The following is a 20,115-nucleotide window of genomic DNA, read 5'->3' as shown; positions in this document are numbered from 1 at the left end:
AACTCTATTAGCTTTTTTTTTTCTAGGAAGCTCTTGATCTCTCTTTCAATTTTAAATGATAGGCTTGATGGTTTAAGTAGTCTTGGTTGCATGTCCTTGCTTTTCATCACTTTGAATATTTCATGCCAATCCCTCCTAGCCTGCAAAGTTTCTGTTGATAAATCAGCTGACGGTCTTTTGGGATCAACTTATGTGTAACTAACTGCTTTTCTCTTGCTGTTTTTAAGATTCTCTCTTTGTCTTTAAACTTTTGTCTTTTTTAAAAATTGTAATTAGTTTCAAATATACAGTACATTGGTTAGACATCTATATAGTTAGTAAAATGATCCCTCCAATTGTTCCCTCCCTCCCCTGACCCTCCACCCAGCCAATGTATTAATGCTAACTGCATTCGTTATGCCATGCTTCCCATCCCCGTGACCATATGTCAGCTATTAATTTGTACTTCTTTAACCCTTCACCCCATTCTTCCAGCCCCACAAACCCCCTCCCCTCTGTCTGTCACCAAATTGTACACTATATTTATGAGTCTGTTTTTGATTAGTTTGTTCATTTTATTCCTCAAATCCCACATGTAAGCGAAATCATATAGTGTTTATCTTTCTCTGTCTGACTTAAATACCTTCTCAGTTCATCACAGTAATATCTTTTTCCATTCTCTTCCTTTTCATAGGTAGGGATCTCGTTTTCTTATCCTTTCAGCCACTCCATCCCTTGGTTGGAGCACTTAATTCTTTTCCATTTGAGGTACATATTGATAGGAACGTAGTTGTTACAATTCTTTATTCCTGTTTTTGTTACATGTATTTTTTTCTTAAAGAAGTCCCACTAACATTTCCTGTAATTTTGCTTGGTGGTGATAAATTCCTTTAGCTTATTTTTGTCTGGGAAGCTCTTTAATTGTCCTTCAACTCTAAATGATAGCTTTGCTGGATAAATTATTGTTGATTGTATATCCTGGGTCTTCATCCTGTTGAATACTTTTTGCCAAGCCCTTCTGTCCTGCATAATCTCTTGAGAAATCAGCTACCAGTCATATGGATGTTACCTTATATGTAATTATTTGTTTTTCTCTTGCAGCTTTTAAGATTCTTTCTTTGTATTTAAACTTTGGCATTTTAATTATGATGTGTCTTGGTGTGGGCCTCTTTGGATCCCTGATTTTTGGAATCCGCTGAGCTTCCTGGGGTTTTATGTCCATTTCCTTCACCAGGTTAGGGAAGTTTTTCATCATTATTTCTTCAAACAGCTGTTCAACATCTTGATTTTCTTCACTTACACTGATCAGACGAGTATTTGGAGCCTTAATAGTGTTCCATGTCCTCCTTAAATCATCTTTATAGTCTTGGGCTCTTTTTTCTTGCCATTCTGTGAGTGTCCTGATTGGCTTTCTTGTCTTCTAGATAGGGCACATGATCCTCTTCTTTATTCACTTTGTTTATTCCTTTGTTTATTCCATTTAATATACTTCTCATCTCAGATAATGTGTTCTCCATTTCAGACTGGTTCTCTCTTATAATCTCCATCTCCATTTTTATCTCTTTGTTAGAGTTCTCTACATTTCCCAAAAGTTCATTGAGCACCTTTATAACCAGTGGTTTGAACTCTGCATCTGTTAGATTACTTGACTCCATTATATCTGGATCTCTGTTCTCTTCTCTCATATGGTTTCTGCTTCTTTGTCTTCCCATTTTGGCTGCCTTTCCATATGTTTCTATGTACTAAGCAAAGCTCCTAAGTCTCCCAGTCTTATTAGTGTGTCAAGTGGCACAATCCTGAGAGGGGTTCAACTGCAGGCCAAATTTAGCCCAAGCCTCTACCCCTCTGGGGCCACCTGTCAAGACTCAGCAAGCAATCCACAGATTCTGTGCCTATAGTTGCCTCAAAAGGCCACACCAAAAACCAAGGCCAGCTGCCTCCAGTGTGAGTCTAGGCACTGCTCAGCAAGGCGCATTTGAATCGCTGAGGATATATCTGGATGTGCTTTGGGTGGAGCCCGGGTTGGGGGAGGTGGGGTTTCAGGGAATCCTCTGGGCGGAGTGACCTCTGTTATCGTTTGATGAAGTCACAGCTATGGCGGTGCTGTGTCCATGCACTGGGAGAGGGGAGGGCTCAACAGGGAAAGATGGATACCGCCAGCACTTCTGTACCTTGCGAGTCTTACCTACACCCTCACGCTAACAGTATCTCCTGTAAGTTCCTCATACCCGCTGTGCCCAGCTGAACAGGAACTGGTGCTCAGAGTGAGCAGGTCCATCATCTTGAAAATCCACTCATGGATGCAACCCCTTTAAGAGGCTTCTGCCACTGCCACTGCCGCAGCCTCCGTCTCTCTCAAACGCTTGGGCCAGGCAGCACTGAGTCCTCATCCCATCCTACCTTCTGCTTTTGCAGGGTGCTTTCTTGGATTTCTCCCTAGTTGTATGACTTGTTCATCTAGATCCCAGGCAATTTTTCTTTGCTGCTGCTCCTTGTTTCCATCACAACTTTGATTTGGTCGCCAAAGGGATGAACAGAGCCTCTATCATCTACGCCATTTTTTTCTCCTGACTTTTGTCCTTTTAATTATGACATCATAATTAAATGTGTGGTGTGGGTCTTTTGGGGTTCCTCTTGTTTGGGATTCTCTGTGCTTCCAGGACTTGTTTATTTATTTCCTCTGGCAGTTTAGGGAAGTTTTCCATCATTAGTTTTTCAAATAGTTTCTCAATTCCTGTTCTCTCTCTTCTCCTTCTTGTACCCCTATGATATGAATGTTGTTACACCTGATGTTGTCCCAGAAGTCCTTTAAACTATTCTCAATTTTTTTGAATTCCTTTTTTTTTTTTGCCATTCCAATTGGGTGTTTTCTGCTACCTTGTCTTCCAGATTGCTGCTTTGGTCTTCTGCTTCATCTAATCTGATATTTATTCTTCCTGGTGTATTCTTCATATCAGTTATTATATTCTTCATTTCTGACTGGTTGTGATTCCTATGTCCTTTTTAATGCTTACTATTTCTTTGTTAAAGTTCACACTAAGTTCCCTGAGCATTTTTATAACCAGTGGGTGGGATTTACCCTCAGGCGGACTGGTCGTGAGAACTGGCCATGACCATGACATACAAACTGCTGTGTGTGGGCTGACCCCACAGAGCAGAATTTACCACAGCAGGCTCTGGTGTCTGTCGAGATCATTCTTGGTGTGCCACTTCTTGGACTAACTGAATGCTGTTCTGTTTTGGTCTGAAGGATGCCACCATGTGTGTTGACTCTGAGGCCTCCTGGGAGGGGCTCTTGTGCAGGTCAAGGTCAGTTGCTGCCTGTGATCAGCCCAAGGGCTACCTAGTAAGAGCTACAAAGCAACCTGCAGTTGGTCGCTGCCTGTTCTGGACCTGGAGGCACATAGAAGAGACCACACTGTGAACTTAGGCTAGCTTCCACTATACTGGGCCTGAGGCAGCTCAGAAAAGGCCCAGGGCACCCCAAGGTCTGCTGTGGCCTGCCAGATGCTCTTAAGTCTCAGCAGCTGAAAGATCCTCAGGCAATACGTGAGTCGGGTGAGGCGGGGTCTCAGGGAGACATCAGGGTGGGGTGAGTGGTGTTCACCAGGTTTATGCAAATTCAGATTTGGCATCAGTCCTGAGCCTGGGCCACTCAGCAAAAGGCACAGAGCACACTGAGCCATAAGGTCAACTGCTGCCTACCTGGGACCTGCAAATCCCCAAGAGTTGTCCAAAAAAGACTGCAGCTCAGGCCAGGGCTGGCTGCCTTCAGCCAAAAGAGCCTCCAGCAGTGTGCAAATTAGGTGGGTGGAGGCTTTAGGGAGTCACCAGGGTGGAGTGAGCAAAGTTTACCAGACTAATGCAGGTTCAGATTTGGCCATGTGCGGTGAGTGAGAGCTCAACACAGGAAAGATGATGCTGGCCTGCCGGCTGCATGAGAGGAGGGCTCAACACAGGAACAGTGAAGGCTGTCCTTCTAGCCCTCATCCTGAAGCCACACAACCCTGTATGTCTCTGGAGCTTCCTGAGCTGCCAACCTTCTGCCAGAGCTCAGGTTGAGTGCCTTGGAGTGAGAGAGTCTGTGCGCAGTCCTTTAAGAGGACGTTTGGGTTTCCAGCAGCCTTTCATCTTACCCTGACAGACAAAATCCCTGCTGATTTTTACAGCCAGATGTTGTGGGGGGGGTTCCTCTTCCTGACACTGGCGCTCTGGGCTTGAGAACCAAGTGGGACTAGAATTCCTCCCTCTTAGGGGGGACCTCTACAGCTGAGATATTCCTCCCAATTCTCAACCACCACACATGGGTGTGGGGTCAGCCTGTTTTTGTCTCTGCTCCTACCAGCTTCCATGTGACTCCTTCTTTACATTCTTAGTTATAGGACTTCTGTTCAGCTAGTGTTCATATGATTTCTCAAATTGATTGAGCTGAAATTTAGTTGTAATTTTAATGTGATCCATCTCTAGGTTTCCTGGGTCTTCCTGAATTCTTACTGCTCTCACGACCAGTGCAAATCACAGCATGACAGAAGCTGTGGCAGAGCTACCAAGGACTGTTAACAGCTAGTGATCCCAATTCCCCCTTGAGCACCTTTGTTTATTGTTTATTGGTCATGCATATTTTTTCTGAGAAATATCCATTTTAAAATTGGGTTATTTTTCTTGTTGATTCTTAGTAGTTATTCACATATTATGGATAATAGCAGAGCTTCTTAAATATAAACATGTCATTAGGAGACCCACAATTGTTGAATATTCCTATCCTGAAACAATTCTTTTGCTTATTCAGATCGGAATTTACCAACATACTCCACCTTTCTCTTCCAAGCAAATAGATGTCAAGAGTTGTATTTTCTAGGTTTTGAGACTTGGACAGGGCTGTTATCCAGATTGCCAAACCTATACCTCAGTAGAGGTTTGAGTAGTCACTTAATGTCAGAAAATATAGATTATTTGTAATATTTAGTGAATGCATCAGTCAGAATCCCATAGGAAACCAAATTTATTCTAAATTGTTCAGATGAAGAGACTTGAATGAAGGCACTACTTACAGAAGTCTGAGTTAAGGAAACCCATGAGGGATGTTGTTGCATCCCAACACTAGCCACAGCAGGAAATCGTTACCTCCTTTAGGGTTAATGGGCAAGGTGAGGAGATACTGTCCTGGAGCCCCATGAAAACTGGAGCTGTAGACAAGCAGTGGCCCAGTAGGAGCTGCATCTCTCCACATGCAGCAAATCACAGCTAGTGACAGATAAGCATCACAAAAGCTGGAAAGGTATAAGAATAAAAACCCAATTATCCTCTCCTCTTACCCTCTGCCTTCCAGCCAGAGTCTCCCATCAGCTGCACCCAAGTGTAAGGCAACCAAGAAGAGATCCCAGATGATGTAGTTCATAGGGTTAGCTTCCCAGGCAAAGGGGAGGGCAGAGAAGGGTGGAAAATGGAAATGGGGGAAGCAGAGACCAGCTAGGACCATGAAATATGAACCACCTGAGACTTTCACAGGAAAAATGACAAAAGAAACCTCACACAAGAAGGCTGCCAAGCCCTAACCATCAGTGTGCCCTTACAGTGTGTAACAGGAATCATTCTTAACATCTTAGCTCAATTAGCAAGTGTAATGGACAGTAATTTTTAGATGGTAAAGTTTAATTACACCAGAATTACATGGTAAAACTGGGACATTTCGAAAGTAATTGTACAAAGGAAATATCTCCATCTATCTATCAGGTTCTTATCAATAGAAAGAAAATAGCTATTTTATGAACATAATACAAGGATTCAGTGAGATGATGTATGTAAAGTGCCAAGCACAGGGCCTGGAACTAGTAAGCATTAAAATGCAGTTAGATGCTATTATCATATGTGTCGTTTTATTCATTTACTCTAACATTATTAAAACTGGAGTTTGCTTCTACGTGGCTTTCTCATCATGTGACCCACTATCAATAACTTCTAGAATATCCTAATCTGATCTAGAATATTCAGCTTATTTATGTATTTGCATAGGGATGCACCAAAAACATAATAACACCATTATTTGAACAATAGTTTACAGATATAAAGCACTTTCACAATCATTATTGTACTAATTCTTAGAGTAACACAGGAATTAGTATCTCTGTTTTAAGACAGGGAAACAGACTGAAAGACACATGACCCAGACTTTCTGAATCTCAAATATGCCACAGCTATCTGACCTCTTACTCTCTCATTATAGCTCTCTAATTACAATTAAGTACTAAATTCAGGATATATTTTAGAATCAACTAAAAGAATTAATGTAAACTTTTGGTTTAATCAAGTATTTTAATGAATTTACATCACAAGTAATTTGTATGTTTTATCTTTTCTGGTGAAAAACTGCTTGAGATCTTAGCCAATAATTACTTTTCTTTGCTTTTTCACCAAAGCTACAGCTTGAGGAAAAATAAGTCCCTATCCTTGAGTTATTCTAGTCTGACGACCCATAAAATTGCCTTCTCAGCATTAGGGACAAACACTCACAGAATCCCTATCCCCTCTGTTGTATCATAACTCTACAGATATGCCAGATTGGCATCCTTCCATTCCATCTCATGCTGGGTGAAGTGCCCTTCGATGATAACAAATCCTTAAAACAAAAGAAGCTGGCTCTGCTCTCCCCTATCACTCTCTCGTTCAAAGGAAATTCCTGAAACCTGCAGAATAAAAAAGCAATATAAGAAAAAGAGAATATTTTCCAAGTTTTTTAAAGTATGAAATCATGATGCATTTCACATGCAATCAACCTAAGAAGTTATACTTAAAAGTCAAGGGTTGGAGCAGCAACTTTTGCAAATGCTGGTGCTCTGTAACTTAGGTGGGTCTCAGCCTCATTGCCAAAAAGAAGAATAAAAAGTGAGAACTGAAATCATTGTTGGCACATTTCATTAAAAATAATTTTTAAAACACAAGCCACTTGACTGGCGGGTATGGGGCCTACAAAGCTACATTAGATCGGATGTGGTAAAGACAATCAGTTGGGCTGCTCTGGGAGGAAGTGGGGCACCATGGTTTTGAGCAGAGTTTCGCAGTCAGACAGAACTGCTTGAGAGCCCTGGTGCTTCCACTCACCTTCTGTATGGTCCTGGACTGGTCACATCAATATGCCAAGCCTTGGTTTCCTCATATAACATGGTACTCATTATAGCGTGGCCACCTACACACCATGTGGTGAGATAATGCACAAGTGCTTAGCATTGTCCCTGACACATTCGAGCACTCAAACAGTAACCATTAGGATGCTTTTAGCTTTCTTGTCACTCAACCTAATTGCATCACACTAGAATCTGCTGCCCCATTTAGATAGTTGGTATTAAAACAGAAGAGTATGAATAACTCAACCATTCAAATCAACTCTTTAATGTAAACAAGAACATATTTAATGTTGCTCCTTGAAATAGTTAAGAATCAACATACAATAGTCTACAAAAAGGTACTGCAAGTTTTGAAGTGTAAGAAACATGTGCCTGAGTCTAGGCAGGCAAAAATAAATATACACTCATGTAAAACATACATTATATGGATTCCAGCAAAATGACCTATTTTCACGTCTTTTCCCTGCAAGGCTGGTGAGGATCTGCTTCCTTCCTCTACCTATTTCATGGCACAGCAGTTCAATTCCTTTCTTTCTCTCTCCAATTCAATTCAGCACAAGTTCGTGTAGTTACTGCTCTTTTCCTGTGGTGGGCCTTGGGGACACCAAGACGCATGGGATCACCTTCTCTTCCCTCACTTAGAATCGGGGACCTGGCCTTCCCATTTTCAATCACACTTTGCCCCTCATCTTCCTTCAACAAGAAAAAAAACCTTGGGAACCACTAATTTTAGTGGGAAACTTTGCCCCAGAGACTAAGATCCAGATCCCGGGCCTTTTACTGGATGTAGATGAGAGAAGGAGAAAGAGAAAGCAGTGTGGAGATGAGCGTAAATTTGATTATAGCTACGAAGACTTGACTACATAAGAAAAACCAGAAAATTGGTTTGGTTATGTCAATATAAGTCTAATCATACTCATTTATGCCAACTGCCTTACTATTTGTGTGTAATGGCCATGTTACACCATAACAATGATGTACTTTAATAAATGTGGTTCAGAGTGGTTCTAAGTTTTATTGGATTAGCTGAGTAAATGATATACCTGGATGCCATCCTTCTCAATTTCTTCTTCAAGTTACATAGTCTTCTGTTCTCAATTTTAACAGATCACCAAAACCATTGTTTTTAAGCTATTAGAATGAAGTTTGGGAGAGGGTCTCTATTTATTCAATATTTCCCTTGATAACTATTTATTATCTGAATAATTGCTATATAGTTTTTCTGTTCCTTGTGCTTAGAATTTGTGAATATTTTTTACTCAGGTGCTTCATATTCATGAAATAGTAAAAGGTATACATTCTACCTTTTTTCTCTTATACACACACATATGTATATGTGGACACCTTCCTAGTATTCTGATTATATCCTAAAATTAACATATTATGTTGCCATGCCAGCTTAGTTTAGAGCTCAAATAACAAATACTCCAAATTACCACCATACAGAACATTGAGCCTGTTCTTTACCAAGACCTACAACCAGATAGAAGCCAGTACTGGAAGATGCAGGCAATGTGCAGCTGTTCCTAAAATGAAAATGAGATTTTTTCACTTCTATTTCAAGCTCTGCTGCTATTACTTGGAGCAATCTGATTCTCTACCCATAAGGTTTTACTTCAATTTTTCTTGAAGTAAATGAAAAGTGAATGAAAGAGGAATGCTTTAGTGAATAATTTGGGTTCTTTGGGTAAAAGTTAGCATCATAAGTAAAAAATGCTTTCTTTTTCAATTACAGAGAAATAGAGTGTTAACTGTTTAAAAATCATTAGGCAGTATTAAAGTATCAGATGCTATTGAACTGTATTTTATATACACACTGAATAACAGCTGGGTGGAAAATTAATTGCAAGGATCAGTTGATAGTTTTTTAAAATTCAATTACCTTGTAAAATCTAACAGGCAAGTGGCTTCAACAAAATTACTTCTTCAGGTGAAAATAATACTACAGACATGGCAGAGCCCTATAAGGTTGTTTTAAACATATAGAGTTTGTGTTTGTGAGTATGCAGGAAAAGACTTCCCAAGTGTGAAAACTAATTATATACAAGAACTCTGTATTTTGTTATCATTTAAATAAAATGTGTCTTTAAATATGGAAATTTTTGGAAAACTCACTTCATTGTCCAAAATTATGAAGACCATTTAAATTTTTTAATTGGAGATGGAATATTCATTACGGCTTCCCAAGGGATCTTCCAGTTGGACTGGGCGAAGAGTTCATTTGCAAAGTGTACTTAATAAAACATCCAGTGACCAAGTCCCATCAACAAACTGTATCCAAAAGGAAACATGGCTCAGGATATACCCGGAAAGAGCATCAACTGTTGCTAGTTTGCCTGCTCTCCCTGTCCCCATTAGTCTTTGGGGTGAGTAAATGAGAATTGAGTGAAATCTCTTGGAGGTTAGAAGATCTTGCACTCATTAATGGAGAAGAGCTTCCTTCTGTTGCGTCTCCTAGCTTGATTGACGGCAGTTCGGACGGCGCACTCAAAAACCTGCTGTACCCCCCGGTTGCTAAGGGCTGAGCACTCCAGATAGCCCTTTGCTCTCACATCCTGGGCCAGTCTCTTCCCTTCTATGGCACTGATGCAGGAGGCCCTGTGGGGCCCCATCTCCCTCTGGTCAGTCTGGGTGGCCACCACTAGCACAGGGGTACAGGGCAAGTTGCTCCTGATTTCACCAATCCACTTGTTCTTCAGGTTCAGGAAAGAGTTATGGTTGGCCACAGAGTAGCACATTAGTACCACATCAGCCTGCTGGTAGGACAGTGGACGGATGCTTTTGAAGGCGTCATTGCCAGCTGTGTCCCAGAGACCCAGGCTGATCTGGATGCCATCCATGAAGACGTCCACACCTGTGTTCTCATACACTGTAGGCTTGTAGGCTTCGGGGAAGGTCTCCGAGGTGAAGCGCACCAACAGGGAGGTTTTCCCCACAGCAGAGTCTCCCACCAACACACATTTAATGGAACTCAGCATGTTCTCTGCCTGGATTTCTAGTTAAAAGTTCAGAATCCCTGAATGGCTGAAGCAAATGTCGTTCAACACAGGGAATGAAAACCAGATGGGTTTGTGTCCTCAGGACCTCTGACAGCAATTTGCAGAATATTTCTTCTCTCCATCCACCTGAGGGAGATTTTGATCTACTTTGAAAACCTCCAAAGCCTGGTCTTCAACTGGAACAAAAAGAGAAGAGGGAAAATTGAGTCTTTCTTTTTTCCCTTTTTGATGAAGGGCACCTCCTCACTGGCAAATTGATTAAACATGGGGCCCATCTCAGTGTGGCCATACTACCCCATTCATCTAACCCATTCTTCCTCAGCAAAGAAAGCTTGGATCTGGCATCCTCTAGCACATGTACCCACAACTCCACCCAGTCAAGAAGCAGAAGCTGATTTTATCTCAAAAACCAGCCTAGTGATAAAAACACAAGCAATTGCTCTGATCATAACATGAAAAAGACCTCAATAGCAACCTGGTGAGTGAATGAGAAGTTTTCAAGCAACTCTATACTGGCTTCCGCTTCATAAAGTAGAGAAGGCAGCTGACAGCGCTGTCTTCAGTTTCTAATGGATCCCAGCCACTTTGGGAATTGCAAGAGAAATGTGGTGAGCAACAGATATTATAAGCACATCCTTTCTTTGATTGATTCATCAGCCAGTCCTTGGTTTATGTGGGAATTTGTGTTGAGGTCAGAGAAAAGAAATTACTGGAACTCTAAAAATTTACTGTTTTTTCCCTTTAGGTTTCAAAAAACTGGCTACCCATATAACGGAAAGGGCACACTGTCCTTGGCATTTTCTGCCTCTAAAATCAGACTCCATTACCTATTCAACATGGCTTCGAGCACACGTTACTTGATCTCTAAGCTTCATTTTTCATATCTGCAAGATTGTGATAAATTTAAGAACCGCTTCTCAGAGATGTTGTGAGGATTAAATTATTTCTTTCTGTCAACGTTTTTGGATAGCTACCTATGTATCAGGAAGTCTGCTAGGCCTCTAGTTAAACATATTCAGTCCCTGTCACTTAAGCATAGCTGCATAAATGACAGAATTCGAATTTCATGAAAGGGTCAAATAAATTCTCATTCACTGCAGCTGATAATGCTCCAAACGAGGAGATCAGCCTTGGAGACAGTGTCCCATCTGTCAAGGAACATCATCACAAGGCCAGCCCAGCTTCAGACAAAAAAAAGTCTTTCAGATCAAAATCCTGAGTAAAGGTTATTAATACATGCTGAGCTTATAAGATTCCCCACTGGTGATCTTCCTCACATGTCACATGTAAAGCTATGTAAAACAGACCTATAGATCTGTTTCAAAACATAATTTTTGTAAATCTCTCCTCTAAATCCCAATATTCCTTTCCAAGACATTTTTATCCTTGTCAACCTGCAGTTTCTGTTTGTTTAATTAGACATAATAGCCTTTGCAAATGAGCTAATCAAATAAATAATTTATATAATTTTCACGTATGCATTTTTTTAATACATGAGAGCTGGGCGACCTTAGCAAAGTTACTTAACCTCTCTGAGTTTTGATTTCTTTATAAAAATGAGAATAAGAAGATCATGCAATCATTATAAGGATTCAGCACATGAAGAGTCTGGCTTAGCACAGAACTTGGCACATGGGATCTATGAAGAACCATCCTGTTACTTATTTCCACTACCGTTTATTTAAAATGCCAAATATTGAATGTCCATAGCATGGGGGTTAGAGTGTCAAATGTTCAGCTGGATTCTGTCTGCTGACTTACACCGGGTCACTCTCACACATCATGGTCTTAGATGTCTCTTTGTCAACAGATCTTTGAATAAGGTCTCCCTGGGGACTTCATCAGGTCTCAGACTTTAGATCCTTAGACCTACCAATGACTTAAATATATGCGTTTGTGATCCCCTTGTTATTTAGTCCAAAACCAAGACCTCTTAAGGCATTTCGAAGCTTTATTTTGACCCCAGTGTAGCAGGCCAGAACTAGGAAAAATGTACGTGTGTTGGACTTTTGGACATTAGATAAAATGTTTCTTAATAGATTAAGAGCCAAATTTCTTGAGTAAATATCTGCAATAGTAATCAAAACAACATGGTACTGACATAAAAAGAGATACATGATCAATGGAACAGAATAGAGAGCCCAGAAATAAATCCACACCAATACACTCACTTAACATGACAAAGGAGGCAAGAATATACAATGGGGTGAAGACAGTCTCTTCAATAAATGGTGCTGGAAAAATTGGACAGATAAATGCGAAAAAAAGAAACTGCACTCAAAATGGATTAAAGACTTTAAAAAACCATAAAACTTCTGGAAGAAAACATAGGCAGTAAACTCTCTGATATTGCTAACAGTAATTTCTTTTTGAATATTTTGCCTTGGGCAAGGAAATCAAAAGAGAAAATAAACAAATGGGACAACATCAAACTAAAAAGTTTGTGTACAGCAAAGGAAACCATCAACAACCAACTAAATGGGAGAAGATATTTGCGTATAACACATCTGATAAGAGGTTAATATCCAAAACATATAAAGAACAAAAAAACAAACAATCTAATTAAAAAATGGGCAGAAGAACTGAATAGATACTTCTCCAAAGAGGAGGAAATACAGATGGCCAATGGACATATGAAAAGATGCTCAAGGTCACTAATCACCAGAGAAATGCAAATTAAAACCACAATGAGATATCATCTGACACCTGTCAGAATGGCTATTAGCAATAAATCAAAGAACAAGCGTTGGCCAGGATGTAGAGAAAAGGGAACCCGCATGCACTGTTGGTGGGATTGCAAATTGGTACAGCTGCTATGGAAAACAGTCTGGAGGTTTCTCAAAAAATTACCTTTTGACCCAGCAATTGCACTTCTGGGTATTTATCCAAAGAAAACCAAAACAATAATTCATAAAGATCTATGCACTATGCACCCTTACGTTCATGGCAGCACAATTTACAATAGCCAAGATATGGAAGCAACCTAAATGCTCATCAACAGATGAATGGATAAAGAAATTATGGTTCATATATACAATGGAATATTAATCAGTCATTAAAAAAAAAATGAAATCCTACCATTTGCAATGATATGGATGGACCTAGCGGTTATAATGCTGTGTGAAATAAGTCAGACAGAGAAAGATAAATACCATATGATTTCACTTATATGTGGAATCTAAGGAACAAAAAGAACAAATTAATCAAAAACAGACTCACAAATATAGAGGACAATCTGGTGACGGCCAGAGAGGATAGGGGTTGGGGGGGCTGGGAAAATGGGGTAAAAGGTTAAAGACATACAAATTAGCAGTTGATAGATGGTCATGGGGATGGGGAGCACGGCATAGGGAACGCAGTTAGCATTAATGTAATGGCTAGTGGAAAACCAGAGGAGAGAAGAAGCAATTAGGGGGATCATTTTATAAACTATATAAATGTCTAACCAATGTATTGTATACTTGAAACTAATAATAAAATAAAATTTTTGAAAAAAGAAGTCAATGAGGCAAAATTGTTAAGAACATATGCTCTAAATTTGGGTAGATCTGCAACTGAATCCAGGCTGCCTAAATGACTACCTGTGTGATGACCTTAGAAGAGTTTCTTAATCTCCCTAAGCCTGTTTCCTCTTCTGTAAAATTGATGTAATAATACTTGCTTCACAATGCATAGACAATAAAATCCTGAGCACAGTATAATGTAAAGATACTAATATGTACACAGTCAACACATAGCAAACACGCAATAAGTAGTCTTTATTAGTGGTATCGTTGTTAAATAATAATTACTGAGTATAATGATAAACAATTATTAATTATAAGTGGGGAGTTTGAATTAGCACTGAAGAGGTTTCTCCAGGAAAGAGTGTTCTGTGTATCTTATACCCAGCCGCGACCACAAAAAAAAAGTGGGGGGAGGGGTTGTACCATAAAAATAAATATATAATGTGAACAAAGTAAAGAAATTTTGTCTGTGCTTTGCCACCTAAAGAGATCCAAAGAGTCAGACTAGAGAAAAAGGCTTTGTTCAATCAAATAATTTTCATTCCCCAGCCAGTTCTGGCTCTTGGTTAGTTAGTTCTCAGGGCCTCGGTTTCCCATATAGTAAATTGGTTGGACAAGTTTAGCTTTCTCTGTGATTCTATTAAAACTAAAGCCAAAGGAGAAAGCTTATTACACGAACATAAACCTCTGCATTATTCCGTAGCAGTAAAGACAGATAATAAACTTTGATGACATGTGTAGCCTTCAGCAGATGGCTAAATATGGAGCTGGGAGACAAGGGAAGGGGAGGAGCTCCAGTCCAGGGTAGAGCACTACCCTACATAGACATGACAGATCATCTTCAGACAATGTGCCACATGTGACCAAGACAGAGCCGCTATGGGTCACATCGTTAGTGCGGAAGGTTGATAAGCTTGATTGTAGTTGGATTTCTCCTAAAGGGAGAGATCCTCCTAAAGGAGCTACCAGGTGAAAAATAGACTCTGGTTTTCAGTGGTATTTCACAAGTGGCTGACTGGCAGAGGTGCCCCCATTATGTCTCTCAATACAGAAGTTACCACGAGTGCTTCAGATAGAGTCATGAGTGATGCCACTGAGTGACCCTTTTAGGGCTTAAGTCAGAGTAGAATTAAGGAACTTTCGATCCCAGAACTTCTCAGTTCTCAGTAACTGATTTCTCTTCCCTTTCTCCCCTTTTCACCATTTTCACAGAAAGGATGCCTTCAACAGGCCCCCATGGTTCACACACAGGGAGAGGAGAAGGGAAAGGAAGCAAAGGTATCGGGTGCTTCTGTCTACTATAGCGAAAGGACAAAGGCAGACAAAAGGGAGAGCTTAGGGATGAGCATCCTAGTCCATTCATCTTCCGGAGAGCTGAGGGCTGTCCAATAGGAAATCCTGGTCTCACTTAAGCCTCTATTTTCATTCTAACTAACAGGTACCCATTCTTCACTATCACTCTTTCTTCAGACACGCCCTGTGCTTCTCTATTTGCCTGGACAGAGTTGCCATTCACTCACCCCCTAACTCTCACATCTTCTTGAAAATCTTCTTTGATCACCTGACCCATGGGTAGATCAGGTGCCCCTCTGTGTTGCCATAACACCCCACTCCCATACCTCAACATAGTCATCTTCACATTCTGCTATTATGGTCAGTCCTCCTGTATTTATCCCCCGTCTGTGAAACTGGAATAAGATCTGCCCCACCTTCTTCATGGGGAGCTTATAAGGGTCAGGTAGAAATGATAACAAAACGGCAATAATTTGTGCTTGTAATTTTACAAGACTTTGTACATTTGGAAATGTTCTCATTTGTTTTGTGAAAGTTCCCTCAGAACAATAGAGCACGATATAAAACTAAGGTGAAATTATGACCAATATTAACTAATTATTATTATTGCAGGTTTTAGGTCATCTAGACTTTATGAGATGGCTTATTTCAAAGTGGTGATGGAATTCTTAATTCATGTTTTTCCAAAAATATGAACCCATGGCAGCCATTGGCAAGAGATTGTCTGTCAGTTACGGAGAAAACATGTAAATGCAGCCTCTTCAAAAGAGCTTCAGGCAAAGGACCTGCACTGGTGGCAGCCAATTCATTCATTAAGTTAATTGATTCTGCCATATATCTCACACTCTTAGTTGATTAGGAAATTGCCATGCTCCTCAGCAACTCATCTCCTTCCAGCATCCTCCATCAGAGACCCCTCCACAGCCTAACGGAAACACCACAGCAAGAGCAGGGCTTGCTCAGGATGGATGAAGCCATGGAGCTCCTGTCTGGTAAGGAGAACTGGAAGCTTCATCTCGTTTCTTTTTCTTGAGGAGGAAGAGAATCAATTCAAAAACTCTCAAGCAACTTAATAGAAAAAAAAGCTTGACCATCTCTATATTTTATCACTCCAAACTCTTACTCAGTTTTCATTCTCAAATATACACTTGTATATATCTTCTAAACATTTTTTCAGATCTTTTAAATTTTTTAAACATAGTCTATCCAATTTGCCAGGTTTTAGATAAATAGCTTTCCATTGTTTCAACAATTCATAATTGCACAGCCTTTCCCTACTGCTAGCAGAGTCTTTGAGTTAGTTTCAGTATTTCACTGTAACTAACCATTGTGCCATTTTATATATACACAAGCATATATGTGTATTATATATGGGGTTTATGTGTGTGATATATATATGTTATATACATAATTTGTGTGATATACATGCATATATATGTGATATACATACATATGTTACTTTTATGGGAACAATTTTCTTGGGGAACATATTCACAAATGTGGCATTACTGAGTCAATGGGTTATTTTGTGACTTTTATTTACATTATTGAGCATCTTCCAAGGACTGTGCCAAGTACTTCGTATGTATTATTCATCGGTTGTTTTATTCACTTAAAAATTTTTGTTTAGGGCTTCCTGTGTGGCAGGCACTATAACAAGCCCTGAGGCTTAACAGTGAATGAGTAATTCATGGAAATTACTGTTTCGTAGCTACAAAGACTTAGGGAGGCTGAGAATCTTGCCTGCATTCACATGGCGAGGAAACAGCAGAGGCAAAGTTAGACCTAAATGGAGTCTAACTCCAAAGCTGCAGCAGCTCCCCCTTGTCACCCCACCCTGTAATTCCCCTCAGCCCTATCCAGTGCATCTCAAATAAAACTATGCTTCCTGTGCAAACCCAGTTTCAAGACACTTTTTTTTAACCATCCCTTCCAACCAGGTCCCTATTTCCATTCTCCTCCTACAAATAAACCAGTTCTTGATCTGCTACAAGAAGCATGCTGTTTCTTGATCTGGAACCTGGTTTCACAAGTGTGTTCAGTATGAAAATTCATCAAGCTATAGAACTATGATGGGTTCATTTTTCTGTATGTAGATTAAACTTCAGTAAAAAGTATTTTTAAAAATGAGGTTACTGCCTTTGCAGTGAATATCTTCTCAATTAGTATTTTATCTTGTTTCCTTTTGTAAGAGTTCATTTCACTAATTCTCAACCCTAATTTAATTCCCTGTATCATGTTTCTAACTGCTACAAATAATGATTAAATTCCTCTCAAAATCACAAAAGGAAATCACTTTTCAGTCAATGTACTTTTATATAAAGCACCTCTATTCCAAATGGATTTTGTTCTAAAAGTTCGCTTGCAAGATGCTGGTTTACAAATTTTAATACATGTTCTCCAGAGTCAAAGATCTAAACAATATTTACATTCCTAAGCCTAAAGCCTATTTAGCCATATCATAGTTGAATTAGAACAAAACATCGCCACGCCCTGAGACCTCATCTTATCTCAGTGCCCTAATCCTCAAAGCCTCTCTGAGCCATGAGTCCAGCCCCTCTTATACCCAGGCCAAGCGGGGACTGTGGCACCATTCCCCTCTTCTGTTGTAGACACTCTGCCCTAACTGGTCTCTTCCTCCTAGACTACAATAATCGATTGTTACCATGGGTTGGTTACCACGAGTTCTCAGATTGGTCCAAGTATAAAGTCAAAAATAAGACTGACTAGCCAGGCAATTGCCAGGTACCATTAAGAGACACCAGGACCTCGTCTCAAAACTGAGGTGATGGGAAAATGTAGTTACCACAACTTCTCTCAAAGTAATGGAAGGGATATTCTGAAAACCTGCTTATAGTCAAGAGTGCGACCCCCACAGGGCATGTTCAAAAAAGGTCACATAATCTCTGAATTTCTTTCTAAGAAATGTGAATTTTATTTACCAAGAGCTTCTTATTTTCTCAGTTGGTTATGCATGTTTGGGGCCCAGGCAGAACTGTTTGAGGAAAGAGATTGCAAAGGGGCAGATATACCCATATCTAATCATTCTATAATGTAATGATGTTATAAAGCAAAATTTTCAAACTATAGCTTTCACCCGTAGGCCAACCCCACCATCTGTTTTTGTATGGCCCACAAATTAAGAATGACTTTTACGTTTTTAATGGTTGAAAAAATCAAAAGGACAATATTTTGTGACAAATATTATATGAAATTCAAATTTCAGTGTCTATAAATAACATTTTATGGGAACACGGCCACGCTCTCTCATTTACATATTGTCTATGGCTGTTTTCTTGCTACAACTCAAAGTTATAACAGAAACTTTATGGCCCACAAAGCCTAAAATATTTACTATTTGGCCCTTTACAGAAAACGTTTGACAACCTCTACTATACAAAAGAGGTAATTCAGAGTAAGAAGGAGAGCACAGACTCTAAGGTCAGGAAGTCTGGGTTTGTCTCCAATGTCTGCCACTTACTGTGTGACCTTGGGTAAATTGTGTGACTTCTCTGAGCTTCAGTCCTTTATCTATAGAGGCAGTATAGTATAGTGATTAAAAGCATGGACTCTGGAACCATACTGCCTCCCAGGTCCACTAGTTATTGTCTGTGTGATACCACGAAAGTTACTTAACCTTCGTAACCAAAGTTATTAAGCTTTACTTCTTCAACTGTAGAAATGGAATAATGATTGTACTTATCATACAAGGTGGTTGTATGGGATTAAATGGGTTAGTGCATGTTAAGCACATAGAATGGTGCCTGGAACAGACTGAGTACTAAAGAAGTATTTATTGTTATTTTATTTATCTTGAAAGGTTTTCATAAGATTATGACAGCTAGTGTATATCAAAACAGTTCCTGGAACAAAATAGGCACTCACAAATAGTAACTGCTATGATGATATTGTTATAAAACCCAGAAGAGGGAGCAATTAATTCTCTGGAAGTGGGAGAAAGGAGTGATGATTAGGGAACCCTAAATTTAAAAGGTGCAAAGGATACTTTTGAAGTTACTTTGTGATTACCCGAACTCTTAACTCCCTTACTAGTAATTAACTTCAATAATTTCTCTTGGCCTTCCTTGCCCCAGTTCCACAGAATGAGTTCTTTGCAAAAGAGCAAAAAGTCATAACAAAAATAATTTAGAAGAGAAAAAACTCAAGAGTGAAAATGTATAACACACACAAAAGCAGATTGCAAATCAGAGTAACTCTGAGAGTGAGGAAGACCCTCTACCTTAGGGGTCTTTTTTATCTAACAAAGTGAAAAGCAGTGGGTAGTTTTTGCTTTTGGATTTTATGTTTTCTCTTTAAATTTAAATTAGCTCCCTGTCTGACCTTAACTTATTGTGAAAATCGTAAATCTGCCTGATATCTGGGTAGACCTCTGCCAAATTCAAGATACCTCCCAGCTCTAAAGCACCATCTATAATGAAGAAAACCATAACATCTCAGGGTTCCCCCACAACTCCCGCATGCCAGAACCACCACCACCACACCACCACCACCACCACCATTCGACAGGCAGATTCAAGCCACTGGTGAACAGCATTCCTTCTCTTATTTGCTGATCTAATTAGACTGAAGATGTCATCCTCACTCTGGCCAACTTCTCTCCTCATTTTCTCTCAATGATTTCTATACACCCTTTTTTTCCGATTATAAAAGTAATACATACACATTATAAAACATTTCAAAAGCACTGAACTATTGAAAGGACCTAAAGAAGTAAAACAACTACCACCTAGAACCAAAAGCTATAAGATAGTAGTGTACCTTTTCTTGTTTCTTTTTTTCAGTGAATCATTTTTTTTTTCCAAAGCTAATATCATACTTTATATATAGTTTGGCATCTTGCTTTTTATTTAACATTTATATTATAAATATTTCCTATTTCATTAAGAATCTTCAAATGTAACTTTAATGACTATACAATATTTCATTATATGAATGTAGCATTATTTATTTAACAAATAGCCTATTGTTAGACATTTAAATTGTTTCTAATTTTTATCATAATAACACTGAGTGAACATTTTAAAAATAAATTTGTGAAAATACATGATCATTTCTTTAGTACAAATAGATATGAGTGCAATTGCTGGAACAAAAGAGATGAAAAAATTGGACCTATTTATATTCTATAAGCAACGTAAAAGAGTATTCATTTCATCACACTACCAACTACTACTGAGTATAATGTTTGCCAATTTT

The 20,115-nt window shown here is 39.4% G+C and overlaps 1 protein-coding gene across 2 annotated transcripts in view; it reads right to left on the bottom strand.

Annotated features, from left to right (window-relative positions):
• Window positions 1-7,349: 7,349 nt before the first annotated feature.
• RHOH (ras homolog family member H) overlaps window positions 7,350-20,115 on the bottom strand; it is a 43,971-nt gene continuing 31,205 nt past the window's right edge. For both annotated transcript variants that reach the window (XM_039845014.1, XM_039845015.1), the window contains one exon: window positions 7,350-10,275. In XM_039845014.1, coding sequence (XP_039700948.1) covers window positions 9,503-10,078 — 576 coding nt within the window. In that variant the 5' untranslated portion in view covers window positions 10,079-10,275 and the 3' untranslated portion in view covers window positions 7,350-9,502. The remainder of the gene's footprint in view (window positions 10,276-20,115) is intronic.

The sequence above is a fragment of the Pteropus medius genome, unplaced genomic scaffold (genome assembly GCF_902729225.1).
Source record: "Pteropus medius unplaced genomic scaffold, Ma_sr-lr_union100, whole genome shotgun sequence".
NCBI classification, from domain to species: Eukaryota; Metazoa; Chordata; class Mammalia; order Chiroptera; family Pteropodidae; genus Pteropus; species Pteropus medius.
This window is presented reverse-complemented; position numbering and strand designations above follow the sequence as displayed.